At 36.2% G+C, this 21,448-nt stretch overlaps 1 protein-coding gene and 2 pseudogenes across 1 annotated transcript; 1 reads left to right on the top strand and 2 right to left on the bottom strand.

Moving 5' to 3' along the window:
• Window positions 1-68: 68 nt before the first annotated feature.
• LOC122362771 lies at window positions 69-6,340 on the bottom strand (annotated as a pseudogene).
• A 6,677-nt stretch (window positions 6,341-13,017) lies between these two features.
• Window positions 13,018-17,482, bottom strand: LOC122362770 (coactosin-like protein). The gene is made up of 5 exons (XM_043264327.1): window positions 17,406-17,482; window positions 17,036-17,118; window positions 13,541-13,686; window positions 13,241-13,368; window positions 13,018-13,048 (listed from the first exon to the last, which is right to left on the bottom strand). Exons 1-5 carry the CDS (start codon window positions 17,480-17,482, stop codon window positions 13,018-13,020), a joined length of 465 nt encoding a protein of 154 aa, XP_043120262.1.
• Window positions 17,483-18,183: 701 nt separating this feature from the next.
• On the top strand, window positions 18,184-20,805 carry LOC122362769 (annotated as a pseudogene).
• The last annotated feature ends 643 nt before the right edge of the window (window positions 20,806-21,448 follow it).

Here is a 21,448-nt window from a genome sequence, read left to right as displayed (position 1 = left end):
AGCAAACAATAAACAGTTATTTGCATATTTTATTGATACTGTGATGCATGATGGGAACTCAAGATGACCTACACAGCATCTAAAGTTACAGATTAGAGTTTATTACACAGGATCCAACCACTCAACAAAAACAAAAAAATCAAGTAGAAATCATCACAAAACTGAAATTTTTATTACCATATTATTTAATGTAGTTTTATAATATTATTATAATTAGTATTTTTTTAGAGACCTAAGGGAATCTTGAGCTCTTTTTTACATTGTCATTCTGAGAAATGCATTTTTACATGTTTTTTTTTTTTTGGATGAATTAGGTATTTATTTATTTTTACATATAATAAACGATTCTTCCAGTTTACAGATACTATATCAGTTGAGACAAAATGCAAATACATAACAACCAGATACTTGATGAGAAATGTGGACTTTAGTCACACATTGACAGTATTCAGCATTAAACAGTATTTCATAGAATGTCTTTGTATGGACATTTTAATATTTCACAGAAAGCAGGAAACCAGCTCCTGGATTTTGCATATTAACATAAAAAGTACACTGTATAAACACCTCAGTACGTGGTTTGCAACAGTGTGATTTTTTTTTTTTATATCTACATGAGTGTAAAAGCACAAAACAAACCAAACTGAAATACTGCTGGTTTTATCTACACATTGTCTTAATTTTTTTTAGGGCTGGGAGAAGATTCATCACAACCAAAATAAATGTTTTCATAATATATATGTGTATACTGTGTATATTTATTATGTATATATGAATACACACACATGCACATATGTATATATATATATATATATATATATATATATATATATATATATATATATATATATATATATATATATATATATATATATATATATATATATATATATATATATATATATATACACACACACATTTATTATTACAGTACACATATATTTATTGCATAAGCAAAAACATTTATTTTGGATACGATTAATCATATTTTTGTTCCTTCCTCACTGTTCCTCATCCTCTTCAGGTTCTCTGAGACCTTGGCTGTGCAGGGTCTTCCCTGTCATTTCCATCATAGCCTGTACTTCAGGATCTGCATCTAGTATGCTCTTCTTTTTCTCATCCTGAAAGTCAACACAACAACTTTTAAAATCAAAATGCTAAGTTCAAAAAAATACAAAATTCACTCTAGTAACATTTCTATCACAGACCTGCTCCTGTTCTTCAGGCGGCTTCCCAACGGCCCACACCTCCACGGTGTGTCCAGTTTGAAGTCCTCGTCTCTGAGAGCTGAGGACTGCCATAAGTGGTGCAGCGTGGTCGAGCCCTACTGTGGCCATGTCCAAAATCGCAGTCCAACCACAAACCGAAATAGCCATGCTGACCTCCCATACCCTAAAAAAAACAGTTAATTATGTTTTTTTGCTCCATAGTGTAATAAACACTGTTAAACATTGTTTAAAGGAATAGTTCACTCAAAAATGAAAAAATGCGCAAACATTTACTCATCCTAGGGCCACTCAAGATGATTTGAAGAAATGTAGCTTTACATCACTTTTTCACCAAAGGATCCTCTGAAGCGAATAGGTGCCGTCAGAATGAGTGTCCAAACAACTGATAAAAACATCACAATTTTCCACAAGTAATCCACATGACTCCAGTCCATCATCTGATTTTGTAATAAACAAATCTTAACTTAAGATGTTTTAACATCAAGCCACTGCTTATGGGTTAAAATATGAAACCTCTATCCATTATAGTATTGCTTCCTCCAGCGAAGTCACAGCTTATTTAAAATAGAAATATGTACAGATTAAGCACTGCTTTCAAGTGAAAACAGTGCAAAATAGTTCATGTGTCAGTGGATTTTTGTGTGAGAGAAGAACAGGGGGGAAACATTTTCACTGGAGGAATTAAGTGCTATTATGGACTATGAAGAGTTAAAAACACATTAATGATCGATTTATTTCTTACAAACATTCAGATTTTTGGGCTGAAATCCTCATTCTCACAGCACCCATTCACTACACAGAATGAGCGAAGTATGTAATTCTGATCACAATATCCCCTCCCCAAATCTGTTCAAACTCTAAGGTCTAATGGTCAGTTAATTTTTAGCTATTTTTTTGTGCTATTCCTGTTAAATTGATCTCACTAAGCCATTCGGCATAGTCTGCTGGCCTTGGTTCAAGTACATGTAATGATTGTTATAGCCTGTGCAGGTGAACACTGCGCATGTGTGGAAAAAACGGAGAAGAGGAAGGACCTGAAGTATCACCTATTGCAAAAAAAAAAAAAGAAACTTTAATTTTGATGCATAACAATATAAATGTTTTTTTTTTCTTTCCGAACTCACCCTGGAACTGAGGTTTGATCTCCCAGCTTTGAGACGCAAAGCCCCGAAGATATGCCCTTAGTGTCCTTTACCAAAATGACAGTGGGACCCCGACTTTGCAGTTGCCCACCAGCCGGGTGAAGCTTTCCCGTGTATGTTTGTGGAGAACAGCAACCTCCAGGGGCACTGTGTGCAGCTTGCAGCTGAGGTGACAGGAACATCAGAAGAGGTATATTCAAGAGACAACGAAGTTCACTCCATGGAGCGTGCTGGACACGGAGGCAACAGAGTCGGGGAGGATGGGAGGGCAACCTAACTCCTAGACCCTCAGCAATCAGGAGCTCCAAAACATGGCCATTGCTGGGATCCGAACAGCCAGTCTTCCAGACAAGAAATGTCACAGGTATTCTGTTCTATAGAAGCAAAAGGACTAATTATATTAAAGGGTAAGGTTAAGGGTTAGTGTCCCAATTATGGATTTTTGAAGATTATCTTTCATGCAGTGTGTAACACAGCCCAAAGTGAATGAAAACATCCTGCAAAGTTATAAATCTGAAAAAGTGTATAAAGTAACTGTCTCACAAAAGCAAGAGTCAACTCTGAATCATTGAAAATGATACAATTTAAAAAGAGTCCCCACGTCAACATGAAACATTAACATATTGCCCATTTGTTGCTTTCTGCAGACCTAAGAAAACTTGGTCTGAATGAAAGTGCATATTCATCATTTGCCACTAGATCCTGCTTTTGAAGCATTAAATGCTCAAAAACACAGATTTTAATTAAATTGAGCAATCTGGAAAAATGAATCGCTAAACGAATGGCTTGGGAGTCGTTGAACAAATAAGGTAAAAAATACAGCGATACAGTTTTTTGACCTTGCCTTCATATCAACCTGTTGTTTGGGACTCACAAACCCAAAATATGAACCTTTCTTAACCCATAATGATGGCACTTTAAATAATCTTCTTGATGTGCTTGCATTTTCATTTACATCATTCAAAAATATTTCTACACTTCTTTTTTCATTGTTACTTTTCATTTTTATTTTAATTTAAAACAGCAATTGTTACAGCTACAAACCTGAAGATTTTAATTCGGAGGTCAACTGTTCTGCCAGAAGTTTAACACCTTGAGGCTCATCACCCATGCGATCTGGTTTCCAAGCCCGCAGATGCCCCCTGTGGGCTAGAGTCTGCACTGCAGCTGAAGCCAGGTCTTCCATAAACTATTCAATAAACATTATACAAATTATTATTAATAATGATCCATATTACCATCATTAATTATTTAGAAATCAAACTGAGATGCTTCATTGTTAAATTGAGTTTTTGGGATTAAATGGTCACCATGACTCAAAAAATGAAGTGGTTTAATCCGATTATGCCCTAATTATAAAAGTTAACTAAAACCACAAAAAAATAATTGAAATGAAGCTAAATAAAACATTAACTGAAAAAATTATTTTGTAATAATATATAAATACCCTAATAATGATACAGAAACGCTTTATATATTTATATTTTGGTGATACATACATCTCTGATGTGCTCAGTCGTGGTAGCAGCTGCCTTTGCACCCTGTGCCATTGCCAAGACCAAAGGTGCACGTTCCTCTGCAGTTCCTCTAAGTATATCTGCTAAGAAAATCACCAGCTGCTCTCGGCTTATCCCATCACCAGGGGGCACTGGCACTCCTGGATCAATGCTGTGTATGCCCTGGAATACTCTGTTTATCATTGTTTCTGAGGCCATCTTTCCCATTGTCATCTTCAAAAATAAAAGAAAAACAGAAAAGTCTATATATTCATGTATGTTAAGTGTTGGCACATACACGCAATCCAAAACATATGAATGACTCCTGTTTACCACTTATATCACTTACATTTATGTTTTTAGTACATGCTTCTTTTTAAATATTCTACAATACTCTTCTGGCTTTTTACAAATAACACTTTTACAGACAACATTTAATTGTTTATCCAGTGACAATACACAATTATTTATAACTGTCCCTTCCATGAGGAAGTAATTACTGTATGTGGTCTTAAGTCTTTTCAAAAATCAGTTTCCATGTGGTTTTTGAAACATTAAATATTGTAGTATAACTAGATTTTTATGTTATTTTTTTATTTTAAGTATATATTATTTTTTTTTATTATTAATGTTTATTTTAGTTTTATCTATAATAACCCTATAATAACAATCAAGATTATGTAACACCTGAACACACAATTATTAATTACAGTGCCATGCAATTTTCTTTAAAGCTAAGAACGACATAATCGTCAACAAACTTAACCAAGTTAAGGTTATCATACAGACTGCAGCAATTTAAGTATAAAATATCTAGTTCAGTGTGTTAATACGCCACAGCTGCTTACCTTCAGCACGTCTAAGGATAAAATCTTCCCTTTTCCAGATGAAACAGAGGAGCTATTTCCATGAAGCCTGTCAAATATCCTCTATAACAGGTCTCTCATCCGGACGAAAACGAGCCAATCGTTTTTGCGCTAGTGTAACACTGTCGGCGTTCCCATCACCCTGAAAAACACCAATGCGTATAAAAATAAATTAACTAATTAATGGAATAAAGCGTTATGGGTGCAGGAGAATGCATGAAATATTTATCCAGTTACCGACTGAAACTAAGTGCTAATGGAAAAGTTTGAAATACAGTGCACAATCGAGTTATGAAAGACTGAAGTGGGATTTTCAGACCTGGTGAGCGGTTCAGTTTGACATTTCCACTCACGATGTAAACAAAACACTCACATAAAACTATTTCGCTTTCTGCGCAGCATCACGCGCAGAGAACCAATGAATGTAGAGAAAATTTAAAATGCGCTGTGATTGGCTGGATCAGAGCTGCGTCATCCGTGGAGTGAAGTGCTTTTACTAGAAGCAAATTAGCTGGAAATTGTATCAAAAATAATAAAACTAAGGATACTATTACATTTACAAGTACTAAAAACAACCACATAAGCAATGTAGCTACTTTCCTCTCAGCGACTACTTTTAATGTTAGTTTTATTAATATTTATAGAATATTTTATTTTTGTTAGTGTTATTCATAATACTTTCTTTTTATGGCAAATGCTGTCTGATTATATAGGAAGGCATCTGCATTATGGTTTGAAGACTACATAGAGCACAAAAAAGCATACGCTGATGAATGAACTTAATCAGGGTTCCCAACTGGGATCAGGGAATCAGGGGCCATAAGGTAGTGTTAGGGGTGCACAATGTAAAACAAATGTAAAATAAATAAAATGAATAAGTAGATTTAAAAAAATGAATAAAACATCTAAATTATAGTACAGTAATAAAGTCAACAATAAATGCAAATTGTATGAATATTATATAAAATTATAGAACATTCACAATTATAAAATGTACATTTTATTATAATTTTATTATATGTATTAGAATATGCTCACTGGGAATAATGTAATGCCACGTTGTTGTCCAGAAGAGGTAGACTAGCACAGCTATTTAAAGCATCAGCTTTGTCTTTTCAGTAGGGTTTACAGATCTTTCTCAGCAGGCGACGAAAACGCCTTTAAGGGCATGAGATTCATGTGAGATCTGGGCGTGATGCCCGCTGACGTTCAGCAGCCTTTACCAGAAGTTTTAAAAGAAGCCGTTTAAGGGCATTTCTTAAACTGAAAGCGTTAGTTAAAAAGAAAACTAAATGGAAATAGTCAAATCAGTTGGGGAGGATAGTGTTCACTTTTCTGTGCTACAGAGACCGAAAGACATGCGATGAATGAAACCCGAAAGCTCACAACGCAAATGAAGGTTGTGCGCATGCGCGTCATCCGCCCAGCATGGAGGCTTGTTGAACTCTGTGCCCAGTGCTCAGGGTTGAGATATTCTCTACTGCTGTGAGGATTACTTACTTCTCTCAAGTTAGTGGAGGCTGATCATTTACTGTCAAATGCACACATGGATATATAGCGTTCTATTAACTATTAAATAGTTCTATTAAATATGTTCTGACCCGCATCCCTTCTCAAACCCTCACAAAACCTTTCTTAATTTGCATCTTTTAAACATCATTTAGTATGTTTATTAAGCTGTGTGACTGTGACTAAAAGTGACTGTGTGACTGTGTAGATAATAGTTTTTACAGTTCTGTTCAGTTCAAAGTTAATATAGACGCTATAATATATAGCCATATATAGCCGTGAGATTCCTTGGTTTTCATGCCAAGTTATTTATTACATATAAACCCCATACCACTTAACATTAAATTGAAATCAATTACATTAATAATTTGATTCAAGCTTGGTGATTTATGAGCTTTTGAGAAAGATTAGCAACTTCAAATGTCATCACAAGTGACAAATGTTCAAAGCATTTAATAATGCATAAACTAAAACAGGTAAGGCGTTTACTTCATGAGAACCGTCTTTAAGTTAGCTTGAAAAAGCCAAGGTTTATGCATGATACAGATCATAGACCATGTGGACTATATGTGAGGTTCACATGATGGGTTTTAACAATATAATTGTCCTAATGAGCAGTGGTGTAAACCGCAACAACACAGCTATTGTGCTGCAAACCGACCTGCAACAACCTATGGTTTGTACATGCATAGGCCTGGCCTTTTTCAATGTAGTTGTTCCTGTGCTTTGCTGCCAACTGAGCATGTAGAATCAAATGTGACAGCATGTGGAGAGAAGTAAAAATTCTAATTCATTTGATGAAGCATAACTAATGTGGCGTTGATGTGCTGAGTTATTTATATACTTAATATTTAAATATGCTGCAATGACTGCTATAACAATCGTGCCTTTCTAGCTTCAATATGAGTAATATAACCCAGTCACACGTATATATTTATAATCTCATGCCTTCCCCATAACCTAGTATTTATTACAACTATTAAATTGCTTTAAATAGTGCATTATTACTATTTAATTCATTGTATTCGAAATAACCGTATTCTAAATGTTGGCAGCATCGCATAACACAAGTATTTGCATTGAAAGATTCTGTAGCTCTGTGTCTTCTTTAAACGTGTTTCTAACAGGCACAGACGCAGCCCTTGAGAAACGTTACCGCTTCAATCGAAAAAAGGTTTCTCCGGCAGTGAAAGTAGTCACTTTTTGTGGCAGCTCCAATCTGCAAGTTGAGGCATGAGTTTCTCTTTCTTTTCAGATGCTTCTTCTTTCTCCTTCCTTTATCTGCCACAGTCTGCCACAGCCCTATATGGTAAAAGCCTGTAGCACACTTCAGTATACAGGAAATGGTGAACCCACGCTCATGCAAACAGGTTGTGTTCTCTGTGGTACTCATTTGTGTTTACTAAACCATATTACTGTTATCAATGAATCACCCTGTTCGATTACAATCTAACAATTCACAAAAAAAAAAAAACACGCTTTGTTTATTTTTCTTCTTTATTTTTCTGTCTGTGCTGTCTTTATTTGAATATCATCACATGTTTTGAGTGCCTTCAAGTGTGACTGATGCATAGCACCTGTATCTGTTTAAAAATATCTGTCTTACATGTCTCTGCACACACTTAATTTTGTTCTCATTAATATTGACAGTTATCTTAAAATGAAATGAACCCTTGGTAAAATATGAGGTCAAATGGTTTGACAGATGTTTTATTATTACAAAAGGAATGCACTTGAGATTTTTAATCAGACAGTCATAGTTAAACAGCTGTATTTGTGTAGGGCTATAAAAGCTGACCTTTTCTTTTGATCTTTGCGCTTGACCTTTCTCTGCTTTGTGTTTATCTCTGCAATGGATTGCAAGAAGTGGGCCTGATCAATAAATTAATAACTTTGTTATCCAGCTCATTGACCCATATACTAAATAGCTGTAGTCCAATTAAACAGACATTTCTAGTGGGCTAACACTTCAGGGAGACTGATAGATTTGTTTGGAATAATTAAACCGATCCAGATATAGACAGACAGTTTCTGTTTAGGAGCTTCTCGTCCTGTACTGAAATATCCTGTTGGTGTCTAGTTAATGTTTATAGTTGCAATTATGAATCCTTGCTGGTGCCGCTTTCTCATATTACCTTTCAAAAAGTTTTTTTTTTTTTTTTTTTGCAGTACGATTTTTGTTAATACAGTAATGATTTTAACAAGCACGCATGCAGTAGTTTTCAGGCTGTTTGAAAGGTGAAAATAAAAAGTAAAGTGAAATAAAAAAATGTATTGTTAAAAAAAAAAAGATGAAAGGAAGATCACAAAAGAATCCTGACAAACAATCAAAAAATATTAAACACAATATTAGCCAATAAAACTGTTCAGCATATTTTTTAGGATTTTTTCAGACACAAAATGAAATACAGAAACAGAATTTTTTATATATATATATATATATATATATATATATATATATATATATATATATATATATATATATATATATATATATATATATTATAGAGAGAGAGAGAGAGAGAGAGAGAGAGAGAGAGAGAGAGAGAGAGACTTTAAATTAAAAGTACATTTAAAAAGTAAAATTTGATTATTTGTATTACATATGTGTTATTTATCCAGGCTGATTAGTACAAATTAGTACAAATCTGACTAGTAGGGAATTGATTAGCATTTCTACAAAACAACCCTTTATGAAGCTCTGCAACATTCAAGAGGGGGATGAATCCAACCCACAGCCGAGCATATGGTCAATGAATGATGGGAGGCTCTTGTGTGTATTATAATATTTTATAAATGTGTAAAAATAGCTCCAAAACCTGTGGTCAGCAAACACATGAGAACATTGCCAGTTGGATTGTTGGGAACACTGTTGGTGATGGGGACCCAACCATTGGCCGGCAGGTTAGTGACAATCGGGAGCACTGAGCCAGGTTTGGCTGGTTGGAGTGCATCTTGTTAGCTCATGACAATGCCTGCACTGTGCCAGAGCCTGAATAGTTCACAGGAACATTGCGAAGTGACCCATTCACTCACTCTCAATGGGTGCCCCTTTTCGCCCCAGTTAAATCCCATCTTCCTCTTCCCCAAAGCCAGTTCAACCAAACTAACCAGCAGTCCTCATGCCATTGTCGCTAGATTTCCTGTAGCCTTAGGTCTAGATGTAAATAAAGGTGTTTGTATTTAAACAAATTTCCCTTAGCCAGCACCTCCGAAACATCAGAAAACTCTATAATAAGGCAAACAGCAGTTTAACCCTGCCTCCCCTTGTGTTCTTCCATTCTAGCCATGAAAGGTTAACAAAACAGCGTGTTTGTTGTCGCCAGATGCTTCCTATACTGCTGATTTAACTGCCAGTCAGAAAAGACTCCATGTAAAATAGCCTTAAGTCGCTAATGTTTTTTATATAATGTACGCAAATTACTAATCTGGTGAGCAAAGATATATACAAACCATATATATACTTAAAGGTTTGAAGTTAAAGAAATAAACCTTTTATTCAGCAAAGATGGGGTTTTTTATTCACTTCAATCAGTAGGACAAGAGTTCAAAATTATCAAAATTTTAAGATTTAAATTTAAATTTTCTCAAAATTTTATTTTAAGAAATACTAAATGTATTAAGATATTAATACTTTAAATAAGCAATTTATTAAAACTAAGATTTATATACTATTACTAAAATCTTGAAAAATTTTAAATGAAAAGTGGAAACCAAGTGGGCAGCACAACTTTGATAATAATGAGAATTTTTTGAGCAGTATATTAAAACGTTTTCTGAAGTATCATGTGACCCTGAAGACAGGAGTAATGGCTGTAAAGTATAAATTGCATTTCTAAATACATTATAATAATATAATTTTTTTTTTTTTTTATTGTAAATATTTTTACTGGTTTCGTACTAATCAAATAAATGCATCTTTGTTGAAAACAGAGCTTTTTTTGTCAAAGACTTTGACTGACTCTTAATAACCCATTAGCGTACATTTCTCTGGTGTGATATTATACTAAAACAGTCGTCACATGACTTCAGTAATGTGTGTGGGGTATGAAATACGCTTGAACTGGGAGGCCTCTGGAATGCAGGAAGGATCCGAGCAGAATAGCTGGCAGTGACTTTCTTGTGAACAAGACGCCAAAGAATCTTCAGAAACATGTCCACACACACACACACACAAGACAACATTCTTGCTCTGAAACACACGTTCTGTATGACAGCGAGTTGTAGAAAAGCAAGCAGGCGAGTTGTCAGAACACGTAGGCCTCTCGAAGCCCAATAAACGCGCAGGGAAATAAAGATAAGGACTGGCCTGTCAGGCTGAGAGAGTTTGTGTGGCTTAAACAGGACGTTCTTGATGACAAGATCAATATAAAGGCCTTCCTCTTTGTGAGGGAAGGCTAACTAACATTCACATGTAATTTATCTTGTTAAAGTAGTCCTCAAAGTCACTCAGCAACACCTGCTACTATCTGCTAAGATCTGTTACAAACACACAGATAATAAGTGCAATGTTTAAATGCTTTGTAGCATGTTGCTAAGCGGCTTTTGGATGGTCAAAAGGTCAAAAAAGTACAACCACAAGTTTGGATGTACTAATATTATCATTCTACCCAAATTTAATGTAATAGCGGTTTGTCTCAATGAATTAAACATAAAAAACCTAAAATAAATGTTTAATTTAGATGCCACAGTATTATAACACATAGTATAAAGTTACTTTATACTTTATAGAGTGTTAGATGCTAGGAAAAATATATTGTCAATCAGAAGTTTGGGTTTTGAAAGCAGTATCTTATGCTCACCAAACCTAAATTTATTGAATCCTTTTATTATAATGTTTTATATATATATATATATATATATATATATATATATATATATATATATATATATATATATATATATATATATATATATAAATTATATAATTTTTTAAAAGCATATTTTAAAGAAAAATATTTGTTTGAAATAGAATATTGTATATATAAATTTATAATTTATAAACCAATTTCGAACACCTGTGTGATTGAAATTAAAAAAAAAAATTCAGGGAATTGAGCATGTACAATTAGACAATACTGACTAAAATATACATATTTTTAAAAGCTAAATACATCTCTTCTCTTGTTCATATCTGTAGGACAAACAGTTCAGAATGATTTACATTCCATAGTTTAATACTAGCAATGCTAAGCTCTACTGACCCAATTTGACTAACTATTAAGACAACACAAACATGTAGATTTTCCACAGGCCCCTAATTTCAGCGTCTACATTCCTGCTTCACGTCTCTCTGTGCTACCAAAACTCAGCGTCATAAAAGCAGCCTGGAAGAAGCTTATAGATTATGGATTAAGCAATTATGCAGTTGGGCACACATCTGTTGGACTGAATGCAAGGCAGGAGAGTAGGAAGAAAGATGGGGGAGGAGGAAAGAAGAAAAGGGGCTACAACAGAGGGGAAAGGGGGCGGGAAATGTTTTAGGGGCCATTATTGACAGGCTTTGGAGCAGAGCAGCTTGGCTTGGAAGCAGCCTAACCACAGTGGGTGGCCATGACAACCCCCTGGGAGTCCCCATAAGCCCTCTGGGATTGGTAGCATTGTGCAGAAGAGTGTTGTGACAAGCAGCTAGCATTGCCTAAGTGACTCATGCGCAAAAAAAAAAAAAAAGCAACAAAGTATGGTAGCTTGAACCCTCCACGGGATAAAAATAATTAGGTGACTGATTTTTCATCTCACAAATCACATTCCGAGTTTTTTTATCCAATTGAAGTTGGAACTGCAACATGTTATCTTGCAATTGAAAAGGCAGAACTGAGAGATTTCTTATGAGAAATAAAATGTTAAAAAGTTGTAATTACCGTGAGAGAGTCAGAAATGCACTATATAAAACTGCAACAAACTCGTGATTCATAGGAAAAAGGAAAAAAGCAACACAACCTCAGATTTCAGACAAAAATGATAAAAAAAAATAGCAAGAAAAATGTCATAATGTGTCTTATATTTTTTACTTTTCCCTTAGAAATCTCGGTCTACATCTTGCATTTTTGTTGTTTAGTTTTAACCACAAAATAAAAAAGGTAATTGCAAAAACAGAGCAAAAATCAGCAAAGTCTGAATTGAGAAACTAAGAATCGTAAAGTTATTATTTAATTGTATATGTATATGTTTAATCCATGGCAGAAATGGGCTTCCATATCAAAGAGTAAATCACAAACAAAGCAAAATATAACACACAAGAAAAACATATTGAAAAAAAACAACAACTTTATTCCGACATGATTGCTTTTGTGACCATCTTGTTTCTTTTCTTGGCTCGGGAGGCATTTTTACTTTAAAGGAAGAACCACAGGTTGTGTTTTAAAGCAAATAAAACCTACTTTTAATAAAAAAAAAAAAAAAAAGAAATATGACATTCTTGGGTATTTCAAATTAAAACTGAAATGAAGGCTACACTAGAGAAATGGCTGCCCCTTTGTTGGGTGGAGAGTGCTAGAAACAGCCAATCAGAGCTACAAGATCCTTTAAGACTCCACCCCCTGCATGCAAGTTAGCCAGTCACAGTGCAGTGTCTGCAAACACACACATACACAAATGCACACATTCCATGATGTCTTCCTCTCCATGGGAGATTGAGACCATAAACACAGTGGTCTGTATTCAGAGGGGAGATGAAGATATAATAAACCCTTTAGAAAACAACGCTAGACTCGTATGCTCTCTATTGATTATGGAAGCGTATCACAGTGATGACAACTCTGAGCCAAAAGGAGCATCATTCAAAAACTACAGTTACAAAAATGCCCCTGAAGAAAAAGAGAACCTCATAGCGCTAGCAGAGATGACTTTGAGATGATGCACAGTACAGTAGATAGATAAATCAACCATGACCAGACTGGCAAGAGGGGTGAGGTAAGTATATTTATGTGTATGTGTATATTTGTGTGTGCGTGTGTGTGTGTGTGTGTATGAGATGACGTTTCCTCTTCCTTCTCCACCAAAACCCGCCCCAAGTTCTATTCGGCCCATGGCGTGAGTTGGCCCCGCCACGTTTTTTCAGCTCGCCAAGGAGATATTCCTCCTCCAGCTCTCTGGGATCACTTATCATGAACTCCTTGGCAAAGTTCTGCGTGGAAAAACACACCGTGAGCGATGGAGGAAAGGCCCGTTTGCATGAACGCACCGATTTGTTTACAGTGAAAAAACCTTGAAATCTGCTTGTCCGGTGCGCCAAGTTTATAAGTCCGCGAAAGTTTGCATGCGGCGCGAGCTACGGAATCAAGGAACGCAACACCCACCTGCACGATGTCTTTTACCAGTGTCTTGTCAGTGCTAATCTTGGCTCTCTGCAGTCCGCTGATGTTTTCGCCGATCCAGGTGATGAGGGTGAATTTGGCGCGCTTGCTCATGGCATCACCCGTTGTGATCCTTACGAACCCGAAGAGTCAGTGGTTGTCATCTGAGAGTCGAAGAGAAAGAAATCCTTAACAAGTTGTATCATTGTCTAGATAGTTGCTTGTTTGCTTTATGACTAAACTGTTAAATGAATTACATGCATAGCAAAACCAATGCAAGCCAACTAAACTAAAGATAAATCAGACTTTACTCTGGCAGACAACAAAATCGTCGAAGAAACATTATGAAAAGCGTCTTTAATAAAAGTCAATATTTTCTACACTGAATAACTAGAGTACAGATAACAGACTTTTTAATTTAAATAAAAAAAAAAAAGACTACAAATTTAAATTCCAGTACAGAATGCAAGGTACTTTCTCAATTGATAAAGATGCACAGAGAGCATTTAAAACTGAATACATTTAAATAAGTTTTAAAAAAGTAATTAACCAATTAAGCTAATAAAATAACCAGGGCAGGGGAAGTCTGTATTGTTTCCTTTATCATCGAACACAAGCCTATTACTGGACTAGTACTACTACTTTGCCACCGAGTTTGTCAATAAAAAAGTATCCGTATGCCTTTGGTTTGTCATTATCTTAAGTCAACAAATTATTTCAGTTTCATAATCTGGCTTTTTCTAGTTAAACAGGATATTTAACAGGAATATTGAGTGAAAAGTGGAGCAATGGTGCCTGGAGGGGAGGAGTTAAAATAGCAAGCAGGATTCGTTATTTTAGCTGCAAGGGCAGTGCAAACCATTTCATTTTGGTAAGGCATGCATTATTTGGAATATCATTCATCAATGAATCAAGAACAACAAATCCCGGAATGTGATTTAAAGTTGATATAATCAGATTTGATTTAATCTTAAAGCTCATATTAATGCGCCGTTATTGTCACCCCAGTCCAGTTTAGCTGAACTTTGTCTGTTTAATAACAAGGAAGAGCTTGGATTCGATTGAACACTGTCTCCATTGTAGCGAGTGTTTTGAATCTCCTACACTATTGCATTGTTTTCCTTTCCAGAGAAAGACGTCACGATATGAAATGCAATCTGAGAGCATCACGTGCGAGCGGCGGACAAGGCTGGAAATTTAAGCTCTATGACATCATACGACATTAAAAAAACAAGGAATACAGAAAGTGGGTGAGGACAGGAGGTGATCCGGTTAACAGGCTCTATTGATAAGGGTGATTTACGCTGGAATATTTTATCTGAAACACTCCTGTCTCTCACAGCTTTACAGCCGGCCACTCCTCACAAACGTGCTGCAACTGTACTGCAGTGGCACTGGGACTAGATTCAAAGATAACATCAATTGCACTTATCTACGGCGTGCCTCTGTTTAAACAATGACAGTATCTGAGAGATATTGTGCAGAAGAAAGCTCTTGTTAAACCATTCATTCAAATGTTAGCGGTGCACACCTTTCTTTCACTTTGATCTTTACTGATCTGTGAAGAGTTTAAAACATCTTCTTATAATTCTAATATGTACTCACATATGCATTACATACATTCAACATGAAATACATGTGTACAGTAAAATAATAAAGAACATTTTTACTAAGTAACATTTTTTTACTTATAGGGCTGCTAGAAATCAAAGTGCATTACACTATTGTTCCAAGTCGTACTGTGTATAATTTACAGTGGGTTAAATACAATCTTAGTAGAACGTTACTGAAAAACAAATGCTCAGGTGAATTCCCTTGGCTCTACTTGAGACTGATAATATCTGGTTTTCTGTTGCTGATTAACTGGGCTTAAGGTTTAAGAAGCTAAGTCAGGAACCATGGGTACATGGTCAGTTGCATTTGCACATTGGCTGTTCAAGTATCAAGTACAAAGTGGGTGATGAATGTAAGTCAGCATTATAGAGACCTCTGCTCTATTTCAACAGAACTGAAACTTGAACAAACCACAATTAGGATGTGAGCGGTGCTTGTCATGTGCCAGCGTGCCAAGTGAACAGCGGGAAAGGCATGGCGTCTAGTAAAATGGAGAGGGTTGTTCGGTCTTATTTTGTGATTGCGTGAAAATGACATGATGTGGCAATGATTCCACACACTTCTACTTCCTCTTGAGCGTGCAGCACTTCCAGAAAGTCAGCGTTTTTGTGCCGACTTCATGTGCACTGTACTTCCAGGTTGTCAGGCTATGATGATGCAGCACAACATATTTCAAATATTCGATCTTTTAGACGTCACCTAAAACACAAGCTTTCAATCTGGCACAGACGTATATAAAAAATGTGACCCGCTCCACAATTCAGAGTCACTTTGACCCAGAAACCCATTTTGAATTTTATGTAAGTTGGAGCAGATCACAAATGAAAGCAAATCTCCAATCAGACATTTTTTATAGCATAAAATCAAATTTTTTTTTTTATCATTTATAAAGCTACTGTCACTATAAACCTCTTTATGGAGCAGACATTTTGCTATTATATTTACATTTAGTCCTATCCTGGTTTTAGGGAGATTCTAATATATAATATATATATATACAGATAGATATATAGCTGAATAAATCAGTTCATTGGTGCACAAATTACTTCAGTAGAATATTTTCCATGCAAAACAAAAGTGCTTATTGTAACACACTCCATATAGGAAGACATCTTTGATCATCTGTCAGAGCACAGACCCGGAAGCCAAGGCATTGCAACACATGTACAAGTTAACATCTGCTAGCGGCTGAACAATCTAATCATGGAGAGAGACTGAACCGAGCACCACGCCCAAATCTCTGTTCAATTAAGATGAAAGAATGAGAGGCAAAAATGACATCATTTCATTCTTTCATTAGAGCCAGACAGTTATTTACAGTTATAAAAAATATAGTGCGCTCAGTGCAACATACTACATTCTTTGTAGCTGAACTGATCCCAAAACCACAAATGCCGTATATTAGAATTGATATCAAGTCGATCTGGACAAATTCTAGTTGATTACGAAATAAAGAAAACGTGCTTATATTTGCTAAAATCCTCTCATCAGACTTCCCACCAGTTGCTTGCTGCCCTCATGTCATCTAGGACAAGTATGAAACCATATTTGGTATTGTCTGCCTTGGAAAATGAATTACTTCCTAGTAATGTGATGTAGACTTAAAGGGACAGATAACCCCCACCCCCCCCAAAAAATGAAAAGTCTGTCATCATTTATTCAAAATCATGTTGTATCCACCCTGTGTGCTTTTTCTGCGAACTCATGAAGTAAGGCTAGAACATGTAACGCCTCAGTCTCATTCAAATAAGTTTGTGATGAATAAATGACATACCTTTCGTTTTTGGGTGAACTTTCACTTTAACACGTAATTTGTTTCACTACTTTGCAGAAAATACCTCAAAGCAATAATAAAAGCAGACAAACGTCAGAAAATGCGCTCACCTGTGCACTGACTCTTGAATTCTTCGTAGTCGGACCCGTGACCAGCCGGTACGATGGTAGAGCCGTCATACTTAAAAGATGCCCTTTAAAAAAACAAAATCGATATTTTAACCGTTGCCAAATTCTGCCTGCGCCTCAAAATCTACAGAGGAGCGTATCTGGCCAAAATGCTGCAAACTGGATTTGGACACAATTCCCCTGCGTTACAAGACCATCCCTACATGTTGCACCACTCTCCGTCAATGGGTCAATGGAAGCAGCGTTTAATGTTTCGTTTGAAAGATCTGAATTGTTGAAACAATGTAGCGAGTTCAGCCAGCACGCGCCAAACGGCATCTCTGGATAAGCGGTAAATCAAGGCTTCACTCACCAGCATATATCTGAGCTGTCGTCTCGCACCAGATTGTATGCTTCTCTGCAAGCCTCTTTGTCGATTCGCGTTGCCATTTCGACGATGCAAAGGGAGATAATGTATCTAAATGCAGAACAAAGCCGGGGGGGAATGCGAGAAAATGCGGATAAATCCCAAAGTGCGACAGAGGGGCTGCTGGTGTAGAAGGGAGGTCTCTTCTCTCAGTGGGATGGAGAGGCAACTAATTTCACGACTCGATTCATTTCCTATTGCCTCTTAATGGGCGTTAGTGATATTTGTCTGTCAGGTTGCTGTTTCAGTGAATCGGGGAGCTCTCGCCAGTTTCGCCTCCTCCTAGTGGCCAACTTGGGTACTGAGCTGAATTAAATCCACCCAGTTTTGTTCTGTCGTCTAGCGGTCGGTCTGAGTCGCTCTGCCATCTTGTGGACCTGGGTTGAGAACAATAGGTTGCTCCTTTGTGTAACATTTGGATTACAGGCGAGATTCAGGTCTACTACGGGCGAATCGTGACAAGAAATATTACATTTCACCTCAAATTAAAAAAATATTTTATTTTGAATAAAGAAGCATATCACTATCCCCATTATTAAATTAAAAAACAAATATAAAGTATATTGGAATAAAAAGTTAAAATACGTACTAGACAGGCAGGTTTAACTTGAGTTTAAATGGGTTAAAAATAAAGTGTTTACATTCGAGTTTTTGACAGTTGAAGTTTGAAGGGCCAGACAGAAAAAAAAAGCCAGAAGGTTTGTGTCAAGTATATGATGGTCGGGGTTTGATTAGGCGGGGTTTCACAGACAGGTCTTAGCCTAAACCAGGATTAGGCCATAGTTCAATTAGGACATTGAGTAATTTGTATAAACGTGCTTCAGAAAGCTGCGCGGCTCAAGACAAAACAGAGGCACTGGCATGTTTTAAGATCGGTCAGTGCGGGTTTCTTTCAATTGAAACAGCTAAAACGTACATGTCAGTCTAGGACTAGGCTGTGAAAATGTTGGAAATCTCAGAAAAAAATCGGAACAATAGGAAGCTTTAATAGTACATATGCAGGCATACTTTATAGTCGAGCCAACACAATCACAAAGATGCCCCGTTCTTGTACATTATTAAGCTGCTGCTACTACTAGTAACTACTACTATGCTACACTAAACCCGAACCAATTTGAGTACAAATGGGACTTTTATTTTGAAGTGAAGCGAGCACGGAAGTAAGAACTCAGCTTCACTGTGCTGCGGACAAAATAACTTGTTTATAGTCACTCACGGCCATTTAACTAGTAATTAATACGGATAAAGAATGGGAAAATGGTAAAATAATATCTCACATTTTACTGTACTGGCGTTGTCACAGCTGAATAGATAAAATATGTTCAGTTTTATTGAATATCAATGAAACGTAGTCAGGAATTATTGTGTAAATGCCACTTTCCTTTTGTGCTCATTTTCTGATTTTCTGATCTGTCTGTTCCTGTTGTGAACGTTATATACCCGTATTGTTATATGTGGACACTTTTAATTACTTTCGATAATTAAAAATATTATGATATTTTGCAGATAGTTTTATGGCAGATGACACAATGGACATGGGGAAGCAATCTGTCTTTCACGTCCTCACAGAATAAGTGAATCTTCAAAGGTTTGTATAACGGTTTTGTTATTTTATAGTTAAAGCTATTAAATTAATTTTTGCAATTGAAATAAGGCTAAAATAAAATAAAAATAAACACTAGACTTAAAAAAATACCTTATTGAAAACTAACTGAACTTACAAAAAACCTGAAACTGAAATAAAAAAAATCTCAGAAAAAGAAAAAATAAACACATAAAAAAATTATACAAATGTAAAATATTAAAATAAAAGCATTAATAAATACTAAAATGTAATATTTTTCAGTGATGTTTTTAATTTATTCTATAAAATATTGTAACATACTGAATAATTGTGCCATTACACAAAAATATGAATTACATTTTTTACATTAATTTAAAGGTACGCTTAGCTTTTTACTAATTAAAATGGTTAATAATAATTTAATAAAACTTTTTAACAAATTAAAATTGTGCACACTCACATGAGATGAAGAATCCAGTTATATCAGTCTTGTAAACGTTTTTATTCTGCATGATGTGGCGGGTCATCTTGTTGACATAATATGACCAGCTAACAAACCTCCTACACCCTGACTGATTCATTAAGTTGAAATCCACCGGTAGTGCCCTCATTGTAAAAAATTCAGCATCAAGTGTACCTTCATACATGCTTTACCTCACTCTCTACAACAGGTGTATCGGATGGGCAGACCAGGCTAGCTATCTCCTTCAAGGTTTAAATGAGCAAAGACAGCATGGCCAGCTTTTGTGGATGTCGTCAGTGGCCGGATGACCAGTTGATCTCCTGCCCATCGGGCTTGCTTGCAGTATCCAGCCCTTACTGTCTGTACGATGTTCACCTTGGGTATGCGAGAGGAGCATGAAGCAGAAGTAGAGTTCCTGGGAGTTTCATATGTCGGTGTATAAAGCAGTAGAGACTTCCGTACAGCGGTGAGTTACCTCTCGGCTGGTGGAACATCGACTACGCATTGGAAAACTGTTTCACCTGCTGCAGGTGTGGCGAGCTGTGGATTTCTGTCGCCAGTATTTGGAGAAAGAGGCACGCGAGGACAATTACTTGTACCTGCAGGAGCTTGCCTTCTCTCTCATAGCCTGGACCGCTGGACGCCTTCATAGACCGCTTCATTCTGGAGCATTTCAGCCATGCTTTCTGTCACCTCGAGTTCCCCTCCAAGATGTTCGGGATGCTCAAACTTTGTGCTTACCTTGCAGATGAGCAGGTGCAGTATGAAAAACGAGCAAGCTTCTTCTGCAGGTGGCCTTGCAGTGGTTGAGTCAAAGACCCGAACGCCTTGTATTCGCCAGCAGCTTCTTCTCCAACATTCGCTACGCCTCATTCCACCAGACGTACTTTAGTGAGCATATTGTCGGGGCCATGCACTCCTCCTGCTTCTCCGGACGCAGGCTGTGAGCCGCCTGCGGAGGAGGCCGTACTACCACACGAGAGTTAGCGCCAACCTGTACTGCAGACGACACACGCACAGGCCTTCGAGGGGCGTGGAGCGCTCTGCTGTTGGTGGGAGGAGAGGTGTCTGAACGCGCGGAGAGGAGTTGAGTGCCGAGGTGTGCTGGGTTGGATGAAGAAGCAGGAAAAGTGGGTCGTGGAGACTCAGCTGCCAGCTCAGAGGAGCCACCACTGGCTGTTGCTGTTGGGGATTTATCTTCACCGCTGGTAGTAAACTCACTATGACAACGGGGAGATTCTGCAAGCAACTTGCTGTATCGATATGACTCAAGCAACTTGTGGATTAAGGTAATACGCTTCGTTCTTTTGATAATTTGACGAGTCAGTGACGGAGGTGTAATAGTTAGCTAGAACTGAAACTAAAATTAAAACCAAAAAAATAATTAAATAAAATACTAATTAAACATTATATTTTTATTTTTTATATATATACATATATATAATTGTATATATATATATATATATATATATATATATATATATATATATATATATATATATATATATACACAATTTCAAATAAAATTAAAATATAAAATAAAAAATAATATAAAACAATATAAAAAAATAAAAAGAACTATAATATTAATTATACTAAAATAATAAGTACTTTAACAGCAGGGCTCCAGTCTATGACTAAATGGTTGCATCTGATCACTTTTTATTTTATGTAATTTTTTTATTATTCATTTATCCAAACTTAGATATTTAGTCAAATGTGCTTATTTATGGGATAGCTTTCTTTGCATGAAAAACATTTAATTTGCATAATTCAAAGATATAATTAAAAATTCTTAAATTTTCTTTTAAAATTAAAAATTTTCCCTTAATATTCCTGGCTTCAAGAGAAGAAGAGATTTGCGCCGTAGTTTGATCCAAGTGATATGATGATTTGCAGGGTGCCCTGCGAACCAGCGACGGTGGATTTCATCTGGGAACCATGGACTGTCTTATTGCTGTT

Source organism: Puntigrus tetrazona, chromosome 18, assembly GCF_018831695.1.
Source record: "Puntigrus tetrazona isolate hp1 chromosome 18, ASM1883169v1, whole genome shotgun sequence".
Lineage (NCBI taxonomy): Eukaryota > Metazoa > Chordata > Actinopteri > Cypriniformes > Cyprinidae > Puntigrus > Puntigrus tetrazona.
The sequence above is the reverse complement of the archived record's forward strand: the minus strand, read 5'-3'. Positions and strand labels throughout refer to the sequence as shown.

Excerpts from the sequence above, each read along its gene's own strand:
- LOC122362770 (XM_043264327.1), bottom strand. The coding sequence starts at position 17,482 with ATGGCAACGCGAATCGACAAAGAGGCTTGCAGAGAAGCATACAATCTG. Across the intron at positions 13,687-17,035 it reads ATTCAAGAGTCAGTGCACAG|TCTTCGGGTTCGTAAGGATC; the intron begins GTGAGCGCATTT and ends ACAACCACTGAC. Across the intron at positions 13,049-13,240 it reads AGAACTTGGGGCGGGTTTTG|GGGCATTTTTGTAACTGTAG; the intron begins GTGGAGAAGGAA and ends CTTTTTCTTCAG.